The sequence below is a fragment of the Pagrus pagrus genome, assembly GCF_965226575.1.
Source record: "Pagrus pagrus genome assembly, chromosome: 11".
NCBI classification, from domain to species: Eukaryota; Metazoa; Chordata; class Actinopteri; order Spariformes; family Sparidae; genus Pagrus; species Pagrus pagrus.
This window is the reverse complement of record NC_140195.1, coordinates 14,273,139-14,291,850: the sequence shown is the minus strand read 5'-3', so window position 1 is coordinate 14,291,850 and position 18,712 is coordinate 14,273,139. Positions and strand designations below refer to the sequence as shown.

The window sequence follows — 18,712 nt, the reverse complement described above, 5'->3', positions numbered from 1 at the left end:
TGAGGTTTGATTGTTTGATTTTCTGCTCTTTCAGACTTCTTTCCAGCAGCGCTGTCATGTGCTTGGCAATTAAAGATGCAATGTTACCACTACCGACAAAAAATGACAGTCGAAAAGTATGAAAATAAGACCCAAGTCTTCATAAACAAGAATTTCCTTTCAAATGTTCATCTTAATTGAAATCTTCTCCTGCAGAGGACGAGTTGTGCCACATTGTTCAAATGCTAAAACTGTGTTTAAAATTCCCCGTGCATGTCAGCAAACCAAAATTAAAGTTCATAGGAGGTTTTTTGCTGGCAGAGAAATTTCATTTAAAGTCCTGTGTGTGCCTTTTATTTTTAACATACACCCATGCAGACTTCCCCAGCGCTACACTGGTAATCATGTTGAGGACTACAGAGGCGTAGCTGCCACAGGTAAATGATATCAGCAGGTACAGAGCATGCGGCGCCCGAATGCCATTACAGGAGAAACAGCCCTAGCAGCAAGGCATCCACTCTGCTTTGAAGTGCATTTGTCACATGAAACACAGCCGTGCTTGACTTCAAAGAGGGCATTACAATAGCTCCACGCCTTTCAACTTTGATAACAACATGTTCACTGTTTCTTTAACGGTCTGCTGTCGCCTCCATTTCCAGCCAGCAGACAAGTTTTTCACAAGAGATAGAAAGAGTAGAGAACAAGAGAGGAGAGGGGCTGCTGTCTGCCAGACGATGATAATATCCCACCAACTCAGGAACTGATGGAGGTAATAGCAATTAAAAAGTAACAATGGCTCAGCTAATATGCTTGCTGAGCCCAGGAATAAACACACAAATACACACACGTCGCTATGGATTTACAGTACAGGCAGACGCGCACGCAGGCTACAAACAAGGACACAAGCCCATGTTTACTTTCAAACGCGGTCTGATTGGCCTTTAATCTTATCTTTAATAGCGGAGTTGCAATTAAATTGGCTGAAGCGACTGAAAAGAGACAGAAAGTTTTATTTTCTGTCAGACAGAGAGGAGGCTGTGCTCGCCACAATAATGCAGAGATGATAAGGGAGAGGGGACAGAAACATAAACACAATCAAACAACCATTTTAAATGCAATTACGCACACATACAAATGCTCCGCCGGGCTCTCTTCCACACACACACAGCACCACGCCCAAAACCTGCAGGAAGCTTAAATACCATGAATTAAGCTTCCCCTACCATATCATCGTCCTCTCTCCAAATCAAAGCCATCATTCTTAACACGCAGAATGAAAACATAAACCTTCTCTGACCTGTATGCACTTAAAAAGAATGACATCAACTGGCATACACACATATTTACAGGTGAACCCTTTCAAAGCAGCAGAGGCTGCTGTCTCTTAGCAGGTGGTTGCGAGCGATAAAGAGGGGGGAATCGACGCGGAGACGGTTAGATAAAACCCCGTTGACGGACAGGGGAGAGCGCCTGCACGGAAATTGAATCGCTGAAGCGCCACATATACTTTAGCAAAAAGCAGAGAGATGGGAAGAGGCGGAGTAGAGAGGGCAGAGACAGACAAAGGAGCGAGGGGATGCTTAAGGGCAGACACTAGGGCCAGACAGATGAGAGTTTTGGTAATAAAAGCGGAGAGAAATTGGAGAAAGATGGAGAAGAAGAGGGAAAAGGACTCGCGTACACTTCCATTGTGTGTTCGTGACTAACAATTCATCACAGGGACGACTGGCAGCGGCCAAAATGAGGAAGGCGGAGGTGAAGTGGAATCATGACGGCAGCTGACGAGAGTTAAATTCTCCATGGATGTAAGCACGGGGCCTTTTTTGTCGCTCCTCCAGTTTATTTAATTTTTGATGCCTTTTTTCCTTCTGTTCCTCCCGTGACTTTCATCTGTCGTTTCAGTAGCGCAATTCCATCCTGCCTGTGACCAATATTACCTCTAATCTTCTCATCAACCCCCATAACTTTGATTCAACACACGTATGAAAGCACAGTGGCGCACACAACCCCCACGAGATGTACAATTATCAGGCATCCAGCATCCTGGCAGACGGTTTTAGAGAATCTCCAGGGGTTTAGCTCACTCTCGTGGAGGTGGCACACACAGACAACTATGTCACAAGATTAAATATAACAAACCGCAAAGCTTGTCAACATGCAGGTTTATCAGACAGTTGAAATGGGCTGACAAGACATGTTTCTCTCAGATAAAAATGTTCGTTGAACACATTCAACACTGGTTTGGAAAGGGTGTAGCAGTGATTGAATCCAAAAACAATGTTCATAATTATTAGAAAACTGATTAAGTCCTTAATTTTCTATTACAGGAGTTAATAACACAACATTCAGCAATATTCAATTAGAGCCTTGCTTCCATGCCAGCAAATCACTGTATAAGCCTAGGAGGCATATTTTTTAAATGTCAGATGACTCATGTTAGCATGAAATACATCATCTTCCCTATGCGCTCGGCGAAGACTGTTGTGCATGTGGACAGGTGGAGATGCTTCCAAAGCGGAGGTAACTCTGTCAAACAGGCACGGTCATGCAACCCGAGCAGGCGCGGGTATCATACATAAGTATAATGACACAGGCTGAAGCACAGCTAAAGCATGGAAATGGTGTGTCACTCTCTGTGGCCCCCTCTCTCTCCCTCCCTCGCTTTCCTTTCAGCTCGTATCCTTGGACCAGACTCTCAGAGAGAAATCCAATTTCTGTTAACAGCACCATGTTGTCCTGATAGGATCTATCACCTGGAGCTAGAGCTGCTGCCAGAGAGGCAGTGCACCGTGGACACATCCTGAACTGCGCCTGTTACAACACTGACAAACACGCACACGCGCGCACACACACACACAGGTATACTATTAAAAGACATTTAGCTCACACGCAGATATGAGTGTGTTCATACTGTACTGACAGCAGTGGTGAATGAAGCGTTCAGATCCAGATCAGGTCAGAGACCAAATACTACACTGAGACCTTATTACCAAATGATACTCTAATAAGAAATCAAATAGGAGATCTTTATGCTATTAGACACTATTTGACATGATTGGATTAATCCTCTGTACGTGGTATAAATTTGCACAAAAACTAGAAATAATAATTCTTTATTAGACACCCAGGGAGGGCAGCAGAAACGGGTTAATCTGCGCCATGATAAGACTTTTAAACATCGTGGAGCTTAATGTTATGTACTGTAGCTAGATTTATTTTGTGGAGATTTATTTTGTGGATTACCTGCAATCTTACCTAGAACTACATAATATGGTGAACCATGGTTAAGGCTGGCTGAGTGATATTATGTCAGTGACGTATCACGTTTGTTGTCAGTGTTCTGTTGGTCTGCTCTTGAAACAGACATTTAAGTGGACAAACTTGCACAGGCAAACCCATCACCATTTAACATTTACCGAAGGCATAAAAATTAGAGGCCGACCAATACTCGATTTTTACCGATAACCAATATTAGGGAGGAACACATTTTTTGCACTGATCTCTCAAATGTGGTTTAACATTTCACTGGGAATATAATACGGATGCATGTTTTTCTGCATTATAATCTTTTTTAAAAAAGAACTATATCGGTCCACATCGACGCCGATAGCGATATATATGTGATAGTCAATATCAGCCAATAATACTGGCTAACCTATATATCGGTTGGGCTCTAATAAGAATCAACTTTAGAGTTCAAGGTTCAGGTTCATTTATTTGTCATTCTGCAACACATGGCTATAAAATGAAATGCAACTTGTAGTCTTTTTATGTTACACAAGAACAACTATTTTGTTGTCCGTTGGAACGGCAGCAGGTACTTCTGTATCTTTTGCCAGACGGCAGCAGTGAACCGACTGTGGCTGAGGTCGGTATCAATGATGTTCTAGGAGTTCTGAGCTTTGCCAGGGATTAATGAGCTAACCGCCTGTGTCACAGCGGCACCTGGTCTTATTCTCTCTGAGACGAATGTGTCTTGGTCGGTGTATTGGTGGTATAAACAGACTCTGTTGGACTCTGTTGGAAATATTTCATGTTATTGCGGGTCAACCTACAAATGAGATGATGGAGACTCACTCTAACCTAGATATTAGCCTAATTAATATGATTCTAGTTTATGATTTTTAATAAGATTTTGATTTTCAGTTTATAGAGCGTTGTCCTTAAGTGGCCTCTTACAGTAGATGCTGATGTCTGACCTGAGCAGATCAATAAAGTGACACAGACACTGATTGGTGGATCACAGCCTCTCTCTGTCTGTCACCTCACCCACAGCCGCCAGTCTCTCACATCTCTCTCTCACACACACACGGCAAACCCAAGATGTGTCTCGTCACACTGTGGCAATGTGACATGACAGCACCTCTTCAGACATCCAATGGGGTCAGCACAGTGGTCAGAAATAACTACTCCACCAAGTGATTTCACGGACCTCAGACCAGCACTTTCAGCTTTAGTGATAGATCCACCAATGCAACTGAAAATGACATTATTTGTCATGTACAACAGTGCAACAGTACATAACATACATCTCATTTTGTAGTGCTTTTATAGGAGTTGTTTTGTATTTTAATTTAAAAGGTTCAAGAGATTAGAGATTCAAGTAGAAAACAAGTACCTTCATTGCCTGGGCTTTCTTGTCAAACATCTCCTCCATGTCCTCTGCTAGCCTCTTCACCAGCCGCAGCCCATCGATCTCCTCCACCCGCACCGCCCGCTCAAACTCCTTGTATTTCTGGAGGAAAACCACACATTCATGTTATCAGGTCACAGTTACCACACCAGTTAAATCACTAAAGGATGTGTTTTCATTCCAATAAAGTGAATCTGAAAAATCTTTTCCTTTGCAATACATTTTACACTTCATGGCATGCATGTCCCAGTGTGAGCTCATGTTAATGTTCAGAATTGTATCTACAGTAATTTTACTAAGTATAGTTTTTCTCACATGTCAGGAAAAGCAAGGTGATGGGGAAAATGTGGTAATCTTGTATACGAGCAGCTTGGAGTCATAAGGCTAAGTGGTAAAAATATACATAATTATCAGTTATGAAATAAAATAATGACATTGCAGTCTAATATATATTCACTATATATATGCACCCACACAGAGACATTCCTGCAAAGATCCATCAATTGTGGTCATCAGGCACTTTACACATTAAGATATGTAGCACAGACAGAATATTTTACAGTTAAACAATAATCTTTATTGTACAAAATGATATCCATGAACAAAAGCAGTAAACTTTGCTGAGAATGTAATAAATATAAATTACCCAAAGCATGTTTTTTTGTTTAATGTTCTGTTCAAAAGTTTGGTACAAATCAGTCAAAATATACACTTAAGGCGATATATCTGTGATAGACCAAACTGGACAAACAATATCGACCCATATATTGGTCAGGCTCTAATATGTTTGTAGGTATATTTTGGAGGTGAGTATGCAATAGCCTAGTGTCTTTAAATATGTAAAATCACAAGTTTACAGTGTATGACACAATCTATTCTCACAGAAGATTTTTGATAGAAAAAACATAAAATCAGAGTTTAACAAGGGAAAAAAAACCTGAGAGAAACCTGAGGAAAAACTTGGATGGGAACCTCCAAACATCAGACATAAATGTCAAATAATTCAGCTCTAGAATAAACTTGTGAAAATGTCTGATCAGAGACTCACTAACACGATATTTGATTGTTAATGAGTTGAAATCCTAATTCTACCTGAATGATTTGTCATTCGTTTTCCAGAAGACGTTACTTTGTGTATAAAGATACATGGTCTGTTCATATATGGTATAAGCAAAAAATATGAACTTATTATCTCATGAGGAAAAGCTACAGCGCAGAACCTTATGTGAAGTACAATTTAAACAAAAGACAAAGATCACTGTGTGCACAGTTATGAACAGGAACACCACCATTAGCCCAAGAGGCCGGCAGGTTTAATCACACTCCAGAGGAGGACAGACTCTATTTGTTGCGTGACCCAGGTGAGATTAAGGATGAGGTGTTGTTTTGCTGAATATTTTAGCAGAATATTTTATTTAAGACCGAGCTGCAAAATAGTAATTTCGTAACGAAATTAAATGTTTGACCGCTACAACTGTACTTTTGTTGTCTTTTTAACCGATGAGGGTTTGGCCCTTTGCTTGCATGACATGAAAATAAAAGAAAATCAATCAATGAGCAGACATTCAATCAGGGTTAAGAGATGCAGCAGTGGTAAAATTACAACATAGAAATATATAATAATAGTATACAGCCATCATCTATAATACCAAGAATGCAGCATCAGTGGTTCAGCAGTGGACTACAGCTCAGTAGGAGTTGCTTCCCCAAATTAATCTATATATAAACGGAAACCAATCAGCTCAGCCAAGAGAATTATCAACCACCTTCAGATTTTACCAACCACACATTAAGCATTGATGACACACCAATGTCCTCAGTATCTGCACTCCACTAAATCACATTATTCTGCTCCAAACCAATACCGGGGTTCTTAACTTAACTGGGCCTTAGCCGGGGACAGTGACATTAAGTCCTGCTAATTCCACACCCATACATGCCACACACACACACACACACACATACACTATATATGCAGAGCTGATGTAAGCAGGGGGTATACTTGTACAGAAAAAAAAGGGAAAAAATAAGAAAACCATTTTTTAAATGTGTGCAAAGCTGAAGGCGGCTGTGTTTCACTCTTGGGGGATTTAACGGAAGATTACCGCCATATCAAATAGCATGCCCCCTCTAATGTTATGCCAACCTGCTAAGACGCATGCTCTCAGCTGCTCCTGTGCAACAACACACACCAGGAGCAGGGCGAAGGGGAGAGAGATCACGGTGGGAGGAGGAATGGGGACAGCATAAGACACTCAGGCAGCAAGCAGCTTTTGGATTTAGGCAGTCATCTGAAAAACTGCAGGACATCGCTGAACAGAGAGCGATATTTTTCTGCTTCATACCAAGAACTTTTTATAAGGGGGTGGGCTCTGTGGTTGTAGCTGAAGGTAGCAAGTGAAGAGAGGCTTTGCAAAAATGTTCAGTCCCTTTAGCAAACTAAGACAAGTCAGTTTATTGTGCAATGGAAGTGCAAGCAATCAAGCACAGAAACGGACACTCAGAGGGGACACCGGGTTTGATCAATGATTGTTATCTTGTTAGAATTATGAGTGCATTGCTTTCTCCACTCCCCAGCCCAAGAGAAAGCCAGAGCCAGACAGAAAAACATATGAGAAAGGGGAACCAGAGATAACAGGAAGAAAAAAGAGAGAATGAGCAAGATAGAGTGTGATAGCGAGAGCAAACACTGTGTGGGCGCAAAGGGATTCAAGAGATGCAAAGACAGGTAGAGGAAGGAAGGAAAGAAGGGAAGAAGGAAGGAAGGAAGGAAGGAAGGAACAAAGAAAGAAAGAAAGAAAGAAAGAAAGGGAGGGTGGAGGGATGTGAAGGAAGAAACTAGAGAAATGGGATGATTGATGACAAGAAAGAGCAAGTAGAGAGTTGAAGTGGGAGGTTAGAGGGGTGTGTGAAATGCTATCTGTGTTTGTAGAGCTGCAGATGGGCACTAGCAGAGGGAAGTAGGTTCAAAATTCACATTGACTTTAATATTTTATGACATAAATAGTAAGCAGAATGACTTACACTATACAAGACAATAGGTAAAGGTCAAATCCATTAATTACTACATTCATCCTTACAAGCAACCAATTATAAGAAGTGCAAGGGCCAGTGAGCCTGAAGGTACAACATCCCTGTGATGTCAGAACCATCGTGTAAGAGGAATGTGCTTGGGAAAGAATTAAAATAAGAGCAAAGGTAGGAGAGATTAAGCAATTATAGTGATTAGAGGAAAGAGGGTCTGATTGATCAAGGTACTTTTCGAGAAGATGAGTGTCTGACTTATAGTATAATGGAATCTGGGAGGAGGGGAGAGTGTAAAAGTTCTTCCACCAGGCGAAGGCGAGGCAGGAGAGAGATTTAAAGACAAGGAGAAGCAGGAACTGACAATAAAAAGCCAGGGAAGGTTGAATTAAAATCAGGCTCACGAAGGGAAACACTCACTGTTTCATCTTTATCTCCATATCATAGCATCAACACCCTGTTCACAGCCATAACACTGAACCGTCTGTGCGTCTTTGAAATGCTGCCGAAGTGGCGCCTTCGCTGCCAAATTCATTTGCATGTCATGGCAAAACAGTTTGGAGTATCAAAATTGTCTTCAAAAGCCCCGGTGCAGCCATCCAAAAGTGCTTCTGTCTCGCATTTGGTTTGCAAGATTGCATCAGTCACAAGGAGGGAAAGAAAAGAAAAGAAAAGAAAAGAAAGAAAGAAAGAAAGAAAGAAAGAAAGAAAAAGAAAGAAAGAAAGAACCAACCAACCACCGCAACCACAAGTTTGACATTTCCTAAAACAAACCTTTAGCCCTCACCCAACCGCACTGCTAATTAATTGCAGCCTCAAGTAACATCTTCTGTGGCCAATCAAAGTGACTGGCTGATGACTCAGAAGCCAAATCACAGCGACCGTAACCGTACGAAAATCAGAGCGATAATCCCTCTGCCTGACAGACAACTGCAGTATGTCAGAGCGACAGAACATCCATCTTTTAGGCCAATCCTGGTTCCTGGCTGCTGCTGGTTGTGGGCTGTTAAAGCTGACAGGTCAGCAGCAACTCAAACCTGAACTGGCTTGACTGGTTTCTTCACCAATTTTCTCTTTGTCCTCTCTGCCTTCGCTGGCTCACTAGGGCTTCTTCTCTCTACTTTGTGTGACTCCCGTTCTCCTCTTTCATCTCCCTCCTTCTCTACTGCACCCACTTCCTTTGCTAATTATAAAAATGAATGGGCTGACTTCATGGACGCAGTCATAGCTAAGAATTGTTCTCTCTTTTCTATTGAAACCAGTGTATTTTTGGCCACAGCACTACTAAACTAGCCCAGAACTGACACATATTAAACACTTCACAGAGGCATAAGGAAAGCACCGAGTGCCTCCAGCCTGAACCGAAGTGTTTATGTGTTTGCGATCAGGTTTGTGTGGTCAGTGAGAGGCTGAGAGGGTCCAGCTGACCACAGGCTGTCTGCAGCGCTGTGTGCATTCAGGCTGACCAGAGCAGACCAGGGCAGACCAGGCCTAATTAGCCTGAAGCTATCCTCTTCACATCACATCATCTTCACAGGAAAGCCAACTGACACACATCCAGAACTACCATTTCCCAGGAGAGGCAGAGGAAAGTTTCTACAGCAGGCTTCAATGGCAAGTTTAACAGCAGGATAGTGGTGCAGTGAAGAAGACGACAATCAGAGGAGTCAGATTCATGCTCCTCGGTTAATAAGGACTCTGCTGAAGTGTCCTTGAGCCAGACAGAGAAACACCCTTCCAGCTCTAGGGTTGCTGCTACTGCAGTGTCAGAAATATTGTGGCTGTTTAAAAAACCCATCGAATGTCAAATATCCAAATATAAAGCAAGGAATGTGTGTCTGTCTCTCTGTCTGTTCATTGTACATCTCCAGAATCATTCATCCAATCTACTTAACACTTGGCAGGTTTATTGCTGAGGACCCAAGGAAGCGCAGTGTCGAATTTAGTGTGATTTGGACATGTGACCCTCACACGTGATCTCATGGGGAAGCAGATGTAAACAAAATCGAGATTAGTGTGACAACTTGCTGTAGTAAAGCGTTGGAGTGAGAAATAAACAAAAACAGAAGGTTGAATGAGTCTGGGTGAGTGCAGAGACGCGGTCAACACGTGTTGACAGCGATTTTAAATTTCTGACAACAGGAGTATGCTAGTTAACGTTAGCCTCAAGGGCTATAATATTTACCGTTGCCTGAAGGCACCATCACTTGCTCTGGGATTCCTCTCTCATTGGTTGTTGTGGTCTGGTGTAATGGATATTTTAAATCACAAATATCAATGAGTCTGTAAGCAGTTCAGGAGGCTTAAGACTGGATCTGTAAACTCCTTAAATTACTAGATAATCTGTGCCGAACGTCGTGTTTTGAACAGGCAATGTACTAGTTGTTCTACGTGTCCTAGGCTGGAGCACCTGCTCATGTCCACTATCGCTGCTAACTCCTGCTGATATGAGCACAAAATAATGTTCCCTTTCACTTTTCCCCGAGGATTGTTACATTTTTTGTAAATGGCTCAGGCTTGTGCACCTGGATACTGACCTGATTTACCAGTCACGCATGTACTGCTCATTTCAACAGGGAGACTTCTGCTTACCTACAATCTGGGCTGGGCTTCAGATCAAACTTTTTGCAACCAACAAGGGAGCTGTTCCTTTATTCATTTATTTATTTATTTATTTCACATCCCATTGCTCTTGTTTTGTTCCTCATTCCTTTTGATTTCAAAAATATTTTAATTGCCAGCTTAGCTGTTGAGATATACGTATGTAGGCCAGATATATTTAAGACGTGGGCTGTACTGTAAAGGTCGGTTCATGCAAATATGTAAAATAACAAAAAAAACAAAAACATTTTCTTGCCTACCTCTTGCAGAAATTGTCTAGTTTGCCTTGGTTTTAGATATGTTGTTCATAAGCATTCTTAAGCCACAACTCCAACTTTCAGTTTTGTTGTGAATGACTTTTCTCTTTCTGTTACATTCCTCTCTCAGCACATCCTGAACCCTGAACATAGCCCTATTTTATTCAACCTTTATTCTTCTGACGCAAGCTGATTCTCTTCCTCGCTCATCCCCGCGTAACCAGCTTTGACATTTCATAACTACCTCCTTGTTCCATATGCTTCTTTCTCTTCTAGCCTGTAGATACTCTTGTGTGCTTCATGATGACACTTCAGAAAATTGCTGAGCTGAACTCTCTGAACTCTGAGTGCTCAGTGCTTACAGAAACCTAACCAAAGTGTCCAGTCAGGAACTGATGAACTAATTGATTACAACACAGTCACTAGAGGGATGATTTAAAAAAAAAAAAATCAGTTTTCAGTTAGCTAGCAATACTGTCATTAACCACACTAAGAGATCTGCAGTAGTTTAGGGTGCTGGGACTCACTGTGTTTGCATAAAGTATACAGTCAAACGGAGATGTCCGTTATGAGAGATCTCGTTACAAACACCTGTTTCTGTTGCAACAAACATGGCTGGACATTCTCCCGAGGTCTCCGTAAAAATATCCAGTGGGTTCACACTTAAATGTTGAAATGAGGTCTCCAACTGTGTTCACTGGCTTGGCAACCTTTGAAAATTGAACCTTAAGAAATGCAACAAAAAGAAATGTAAAACTTTCAAAATATCTGTTTTTTGCAGAAACTTATATTTTTAACATTTATTCAGCCAATTGAGGCGGGCTGAGTAGAGCAGCTCAAGGTTCAGCTCCAGACGGAGCTTTCCGAAGCAAAAATAACTTTGTGTGCTCACGAACAATATCGCAGCCCAGTCACAGATTTATTCTCCCCGGGCACGATAAGGCTGCTAACGCTACCTCATGTATCTACTGAAAAAAGCAGTTTCAGCTGTGTTGAAGACAACCAGTGGTGACACATACTGTATGGTCTGTGGTAACTCTGTCGCCCCCCCTTTGTTGTGCTGCATCACATGAATGAGCTGATGCTGCTAATCTCTCTCCTACACAGTGCGCTCTGACTGTGGGACAACAATCAGAGGCTAGAGTCGCGATATCCAGGCTGCGTATTAGCACACAGAAAAAATAGGCATGTGTCACCCTGCATGAACACACATGCAACCACATGTATGCACACTCAATAAATAAAACAAAGTAATACAGTTGATCTAACAGATATAGAAGAGGGCAGCTCTCATACTAAACATTTTTCCATAGTCGGTATGACACATAGATGCACACAAGCACGGTTTGTCTTTGTGCCTTTCTGCTGGTTATAATCAAGTGTTAGTAGACTCCTGAATGACATAATACTTTATGTGTTTGTATCTATGTAATTCGTTTCCTTGGGGCTTGACAATAAAGTGATTAATGAAGGGGAAAAACTTCATTTCACACTAAGACTGAACCCCAATCCCCCAAATCCCAGCTCATTTTACGCGTCACCAGAGCCCACTTTACCTCAGCCCACTCTCGCACAATCTCACAGCTGTTGAATCTCTCCTTTCCTTCCCTCTCTGTCTCTCTCTCACACACACAGACACACACACTCACTGGCAAAAAGATGTATGTTTACACTCCGACATCTGTGCACAGACACAAACATTCTCCTTGGATTCTTCCCTTATTAATTATCAAATTGCTTTCAGCACATATATGGGTTACATAGTTAAAAGTCGAAGGAGCAAATCATGATTTCAAATTAATTATAAAATCATGAAGCATGTGAGCTAAATGTAAACAACTAAAAGCAAACATATAAACAGCGTTATTGATTTGATTTTGTTGTTTGCCGCTCAGATGTTTTCTGTCACTCTGGCTCAGTATATCAGGCAGAACATTTGCAGCAGCAAGAGGCAGAAACATGCGCCAAGGAGCCGAGCGTGCGACCCTGAATTACAAGACTGTGCGCTATAGTATCCTGCATCATTCAAGCTGCGTTATTTGGTTTTCATTCACAAAAAGCAGCCTTGTTTGTTTTGTGTGCTTGTGCGCCCGCTTGTCTGACTGCAAACGGATGAGTCTGGTTTGATGAACAAAAGAGACGAGGCTAAGAGAAGCCTCTTAATGTGTGTGTGTGTGTGTGTGTGTGTGTGTGTGTGTGTGTGTGTGTGTGTGTGTGTGTGTGCTGGAGGAGACAAGAGGGACAACACAGGGACATAGAGACCATTAAGTCCACTTAACAGACTCTCTGATGTACTGATAGCCCTTGAAATGAGTAAACATGTCTTACAATCAAGAAATTTTCTAGGGTCCATGACAAACTTTCAAGTGAAGCTCGGAAAAAAACGCATGTTGCTTCAAGAAACTGATCAACAACAACAGACTTAGGAAAAAATGAAAAAAGGGGTATGAAAAGAACTGGAACATGAGGAACTCCCTGTCACTCTTTTCAATACGATACTCTTCTTTCTTTCATTCATTCGTACAACAGTAGTAAGGACTAGTTTTTCTTATTCATACGTCACTTAGGTTAGGGTGTAGCTGCAAATCACAGCTTTACAATGGTAAATAAATACATTAAATGTCCAGTGTGTAGGAGTTAGGGGCAGAAATGGAATACAATATTCATAATAATCTTTTCATTAGTGTATGATCACTTGAAACTAAGGTTGTGCCCGAAATCACCCACTCATTCACTGCTCCCCACTCACTACCCAGGGAGCTTGATATAGTGGACTATACAGTGAGCTTGTCGGTCAAATGAGAAAACACTTTTGGACACCACTCACATCATTTTTTTTCCTCCAGCACAATGCATGATGGTATATAATGGTAGGTGATCATCAGTTGTGCACTACTTATCACGATGCATTGTGGAATACTTTGAGTGAACTAGGGTATAATAAATCTCACTATACATTCCAGCAGCACTACAAAATGGCAAATTCACTATATATTCCATTATATAGTGGGTAGTTTGTGATTTCGGACACAGCCTAAGAATCGTTGTGCCTTTGTTACGGAAGGATGAGACTTTTATCCCTACAGAGTGAGCGGGTCCTCTTCCTATAGAGTCCTCCATGTTGCAACGGCATGTTTCTACAATAGCCTAGAATGGACAAGTCAAACACTCTAGACCATCGTAGGGGAGGGTGAGATGAGTGGCGTTCAGTTGGTTGTAATCTACATCTTCACCACTAGGTGACACTTAATCCTACACACTGGCACCTTTAAAACAATGTAAAACAAACTTAAATTATACGATCTAAATACATCTATTACCACTGCACATCAAAAATAGCCCTTTAATACAATGGCGTCCTCAGAAAGATATATAATATCTAAGCTCTATCTGACATGAGACAGTCGAAACATTTGCAGCCTAATCTATATGTCAACTTAATCTTTCCCAAACAACTTAATTACCTAATATAAAATGTTGTCAGACATGACCTGCCTGAATTATTCAACATTCAAATCCCAGGACAGAAATCCACAAATGGGGAGTATTTTCCCGCTGGTGCTTGTACTTTAATAATTTATGCAGGCTACATTCCTGTGCCTACAGTGCGAGAGCATGTATTCTCCTCAAACATGTTCAGGTGGACAAACATCTTGCATTGTCATCATTCCATATAAAAGCGCCACTTTTCCCCAAAGCCGTGTTTGTAATTACAGCCAACATGGCTCTGGGAGGAGGAGGGGTGGAGAAACAAGGGACGAGAGAGGAGGTGAGGAGAGAAAAAGGTAAGAGGTAGGACCCAGAGGCATCACGTGGTTGAAGTTAATTCTGCGTTCTGCCACAGTTTCACCGGGCCAACTACTGCGTGTGTGTCTGAGTGTGTGTATGTGCAGAAACGAGGGAAAAACACAAAGTGAGGGTGAGAAACAATTGCGCTTTGACTGATGTTGCATTCTGTGAAAAACTCCAAGTCTGTTACTCGCGCCGGGGACAGGAGCGTCAGCCCAAATCCAAAGCAGGAAATCACTGCTGGATCACAGGATCTCCCAGGAACGGCAAATCGTTGCTATGCCCTCCTCCTTTCATGCCCTCCCTTGTATGCCAGCCGACAAATTGTTCCCTCAAAAGAAGAGCGCTGGCCGGAGATGAAGTGGAACAATTAATTTCACGCTTGTCCTCCCTGCCTCAAAAGCATGTTGGTCTGAGTCCCGTATCTGGTGGCACAGCGACACTCCCCGCGGATTGTAAAACACACAAACACACACGCGCGCACAGACAAAATGTAAATTAAACACTTAGTGTAAATGCTAATCACACAGACATAAAAACAAGACATCTTTAAACACGGATAAAACTCTTCTCGCCTGACTGGCCGCACCTTCGTCGCTGCTCCATTCGCCATAATGCAATCTATCAATGGGGCTGAATACAGAATTCGATCAGAACGCGGGGGTGTCGCAAAGTCAGATCAATGCGCTGTGAATGAACGGGGAGGATTGTGAGAACACGTGCACGCACACACAGCCTTGACGGACCACTCAATCATGTAAGAAGAGGGCAGCGACTGATAGGAAATAGACTGTGCTGCAAGGAGTGAGCTCGGAAAAGTTTAATCGTGGTCTGCCGCTGGGCCTTGGACGGCTACCAGATGGTCAGACCCACAGTCAGAGGCCGAAGAGGCTGGAGAGGCAAACCAGATTGTGGGATGGCTAACAGGTGGCACTCTGGTCTCTATTTTTTTCTTTAAAAGCAAATAAATCTGGTGTTCACTTCTGCTTCATCGAGCCACATCTGAGGCGTTATAAAGCACCTGTTGAACATACATGCTTGACCACATACGGTAAATATTCAAAACCACACCCAGGAGGCATTTTGATTGCCAGATAGAAACACTGAATCTTTTACGCAACGTAATTCCATTGACGATTGATTACAACGAAAGATAACTGAATACTGCCTTCTGTCGGGCTTAATAACAATGTTCCAAATCTGGTATCTCTTCGCTTTTGATCGATTAACGCTCTGTTACGTCTAGACAGATAACAACAGCTAAATAATGATCCTACAAGTCTTTCTTTATCATCACTGTGACACGCTGGTTTCCTATTCTTCAGTGTGTTAACAGCAGTGACAGCAGCTGTCAATGTGTTATCATTGGAAGAGCAAAAATCAGAAATTACTGTTGAAAACAGTAAATAGCTTCACTTACAACTCAAAAATGGAAATTAGCAGGGGGTTATGAGTGCAGTAAAAAAAAAAAATCATTATTTCAGGAAAAATGCTCATCACAATTTCTCAGAGCTTAAAGTAACATCTTCAAATCGCTTCTTTTGTCCAACCAACAGTCCAAAACCCAAAGACTCTTCCTTTAATATCATAAATAGAGCCCGGCCAATATATCGATATTGATAAGTTTATTGTTAAACTTTAAAATATTCTGCCTCCATGACATGAGTATCTGTGGCACATGTTTTTGATAGCCACATCTGCAGGATCATTGCTAAAAATGTGTGTTTATATTTATATTCTATACAAGAATGTCTCCTTATATACTGATGTCAGAGTTTCCTTTATAACCTAATATCGGTAAGGGCAGTGGCCTGAAATATTCAGAATGGGTCGGGCTCTAATCATAAAAGACACAGAAAAGCAGCAAATCTTCACATTTAAGAAGCTGGAACCAGAAAATATTTGACTTTTTTGCTTGAAAAATGAGAAAAAGAAAGGTTTCATTTTACAATTAATTTTCTTTCAGTCAATAACTGATTAATCCACTAATTGTTGCGACTTTAAACCAGCTGAAAATGGTGGTTTGCCTCCATGGAGCGTAAAACTGAAACATCTCTCAGAAAAACAAATAAAATCAATACCTCATGCACATCCTCCCTGCGGGCAAAGGTATGCTCAAAAGAAATGAAACCCAAAGAAATGTGGGATTTCAAACCATTCAACAAAACTTCGAGAAAGATTATCCCAAAATGTGTCAAAAAAACTGCGACGTGAAATTAGATTACAGCTTCAACATGACTGTATTTCCGGTCTTTTGGTTTGCATTTCTTTGTGATTCATAGTTTTTCTGAGCATAATTCTGTAATTGGACAGATGTTCTAGAGGATTTGTGGTGTGCAACTCTGCTGTTTTTTCTATTGTTCCAATACAGTGACAAATATGGTCAAATGGACAAAGAGTCCTAACATATCCTACCAGGAACTCAGGGAAGAGATCACAGAACGTTGATGCTTATAGGGCAAAAATGTAAAATTAAAATAATCCCCGCTTCATTACTTACTGCTGACGACGGATGTTTAACCCCGTACAACCCATGTTGCTCCTTTTTATTCCAGCATAATTAAAACCACTTAAACATCTCACCCATTTCACTCCTCAACACATTCATCCTCCCGCAGCTCATGGGTGCTTTTGCACTGATAGAGTGTTTAACAGCTGCCTGAGGGCTATTGAGAGGAACACTAGAATAACAGCTGTACACTAATACGAACACGCACACACACACGAGGCCTTATGGCGTAGCTGGTAGCGACGCTCAGGAGTTTGTCCCAGGGTGCACTGCGTCTGTTGGGTATGCACCATTGCCCCTCAGAGTGGGTGCCAAATCCCTGCTCCCTTTAATGACCACCATCTTTCAATGTCCTCACATGCCTTGCCATCACGGTGTACCCCCCACCTAGAAACACACGCACACAGAAGTTCCCAAAGGGCTGAGGCTGACATCATCGGTGCCAGCATGGGAACATATCTGCTCTGAAATAATCTCTTTATGAAGCGAAGGCAGCCTCGCCTTTCAAAACTTAAGAGGCAAATACAGGAAGTAGTCTCTCTACTATCTCCTCTCCACTTTTTCTTTCAGACAGCCATAATTCACTTCACCAAAAAACTTAATAGCACCACGAGCAGGTCTAATCTTTTCACATGGAACTGATTAATAGTCCACAGTCTATCTGTAGTTGCCTGCATTCAGTTGGTTTCAGCAGAGTCGCGGAAAACATTTTTCATGCTTAGCGGCATGCACAATGCGGCCTGCTGCTTCCCTATTCCACTCCACGCAGTCTCCCAGCCTCAAATTGATTCTAGCAGCAGCCAGCATGAAAGTGGAAGGGGAGAGCAAAACATTGTGGTAGATGTATAAAGGTAATATTCATCCTTGCAAGTGGAGAGTTATAAGGGGAAGTTACACTTTCTGGCCTGCAGTTTCATTCGAGTTTGCTTTGGAAGCCTCACAATGAAAGGGGGAGAGGATAAATGCACCATCTGTGGCGGCGAAAGAACTGCAAAACGTTCATCAGCGGAGAATGTGAAGTTGAACTGAACATATAAATATAATTTGAAGTGAATGTAGAACATGAAGTTTAAACTGAGGAGTTTGTTTTAGGGTATATTAAAGAAAATGAACAACATCAACAATTCACAACACATTTACAGCCCAGGTTATAATACAATAACTGATTTATAAAAAAAAGATAAACAAACAATCTTGATACAGATCAATTAGATCCTGGGAGGTCTCATGTAGAAGGTAGCAGTGTGGGGAGCATCTGTCAGCATCACTGTTAGGAAATGCTGTGTCATTCAAAAAAAAAGAAGGGATGCAGGATACTGGATTTTTGTCGATATCCGATATACCATTAATTTCCACATCAAAGTGTCCAATTGTCGATGCCCATACTGATATATTCACATATTACTTTTACACCTAATTACAGAACACATCAAGTTTCTCTTGTAGTGGAATTAACATATATTCAATGCATTTTCTAATTGTTATGGCCCACTGGCAGATGTGGAGATACAATGCTTACCAAAATATACCAATTTATAGGGCAAAACAAGAAAACTACTCAGTTAACAGCTCGCAGCGGGTACGCATAATTAAAGCTTTATCATGCCTGTCACATCAGCAGAAATGTTCATTTCAGACAAATGTCAGTATTTCATTTTAAAGCTTATACTATCAGGCATCCCTAAAAGTTAAGGACAGTTTCTCAGCTGTCAGAGTGCCAAGTATCACTCCGCACACCTGAAGACAAGTACGAATTTGTACTACTGCACGTCTAATCCATACTGTCACCGCTTTCAACAAAGTCTGAGCGCATCAGACGTCTTTTCACACTTTCATCAGCAATTTTGGGTTTAAGATGCCCACTACAACTTTTGGTTTCTTGCAAACAAGTGTGTGACTGACACGACAATATCACATATT

The 18,712-nt window shown here is 41.6% G+C and overlaps 1 protein-coding gene across 2 annotated transcripts in view; it reads right to left on the bottom strand.

The window, feature by feature from the left end:
• cacna2d3a (calcium channel, voltage-dependent, alpha 2/delta subunit 3a) overlaps window positions 1–18,712 on the bottom strand; it is a 120,428-nt gene that overhangs the window by 91,769 nt on the left and 9,947 nt on the right. For both annotated transcript variants that reach the window (XM_084366107.1, XM_084366108.1), the window contains exon 3: window positions 4,598–4,714. In XM_084366107.1, the coding sequence (XP_084222233.1) occupies window positions 4,598–4,714 (117 nt within the window). The remainder of the gene's footprint in view (window positions 1–4,597; window positions 4,715–18,712) is intronic.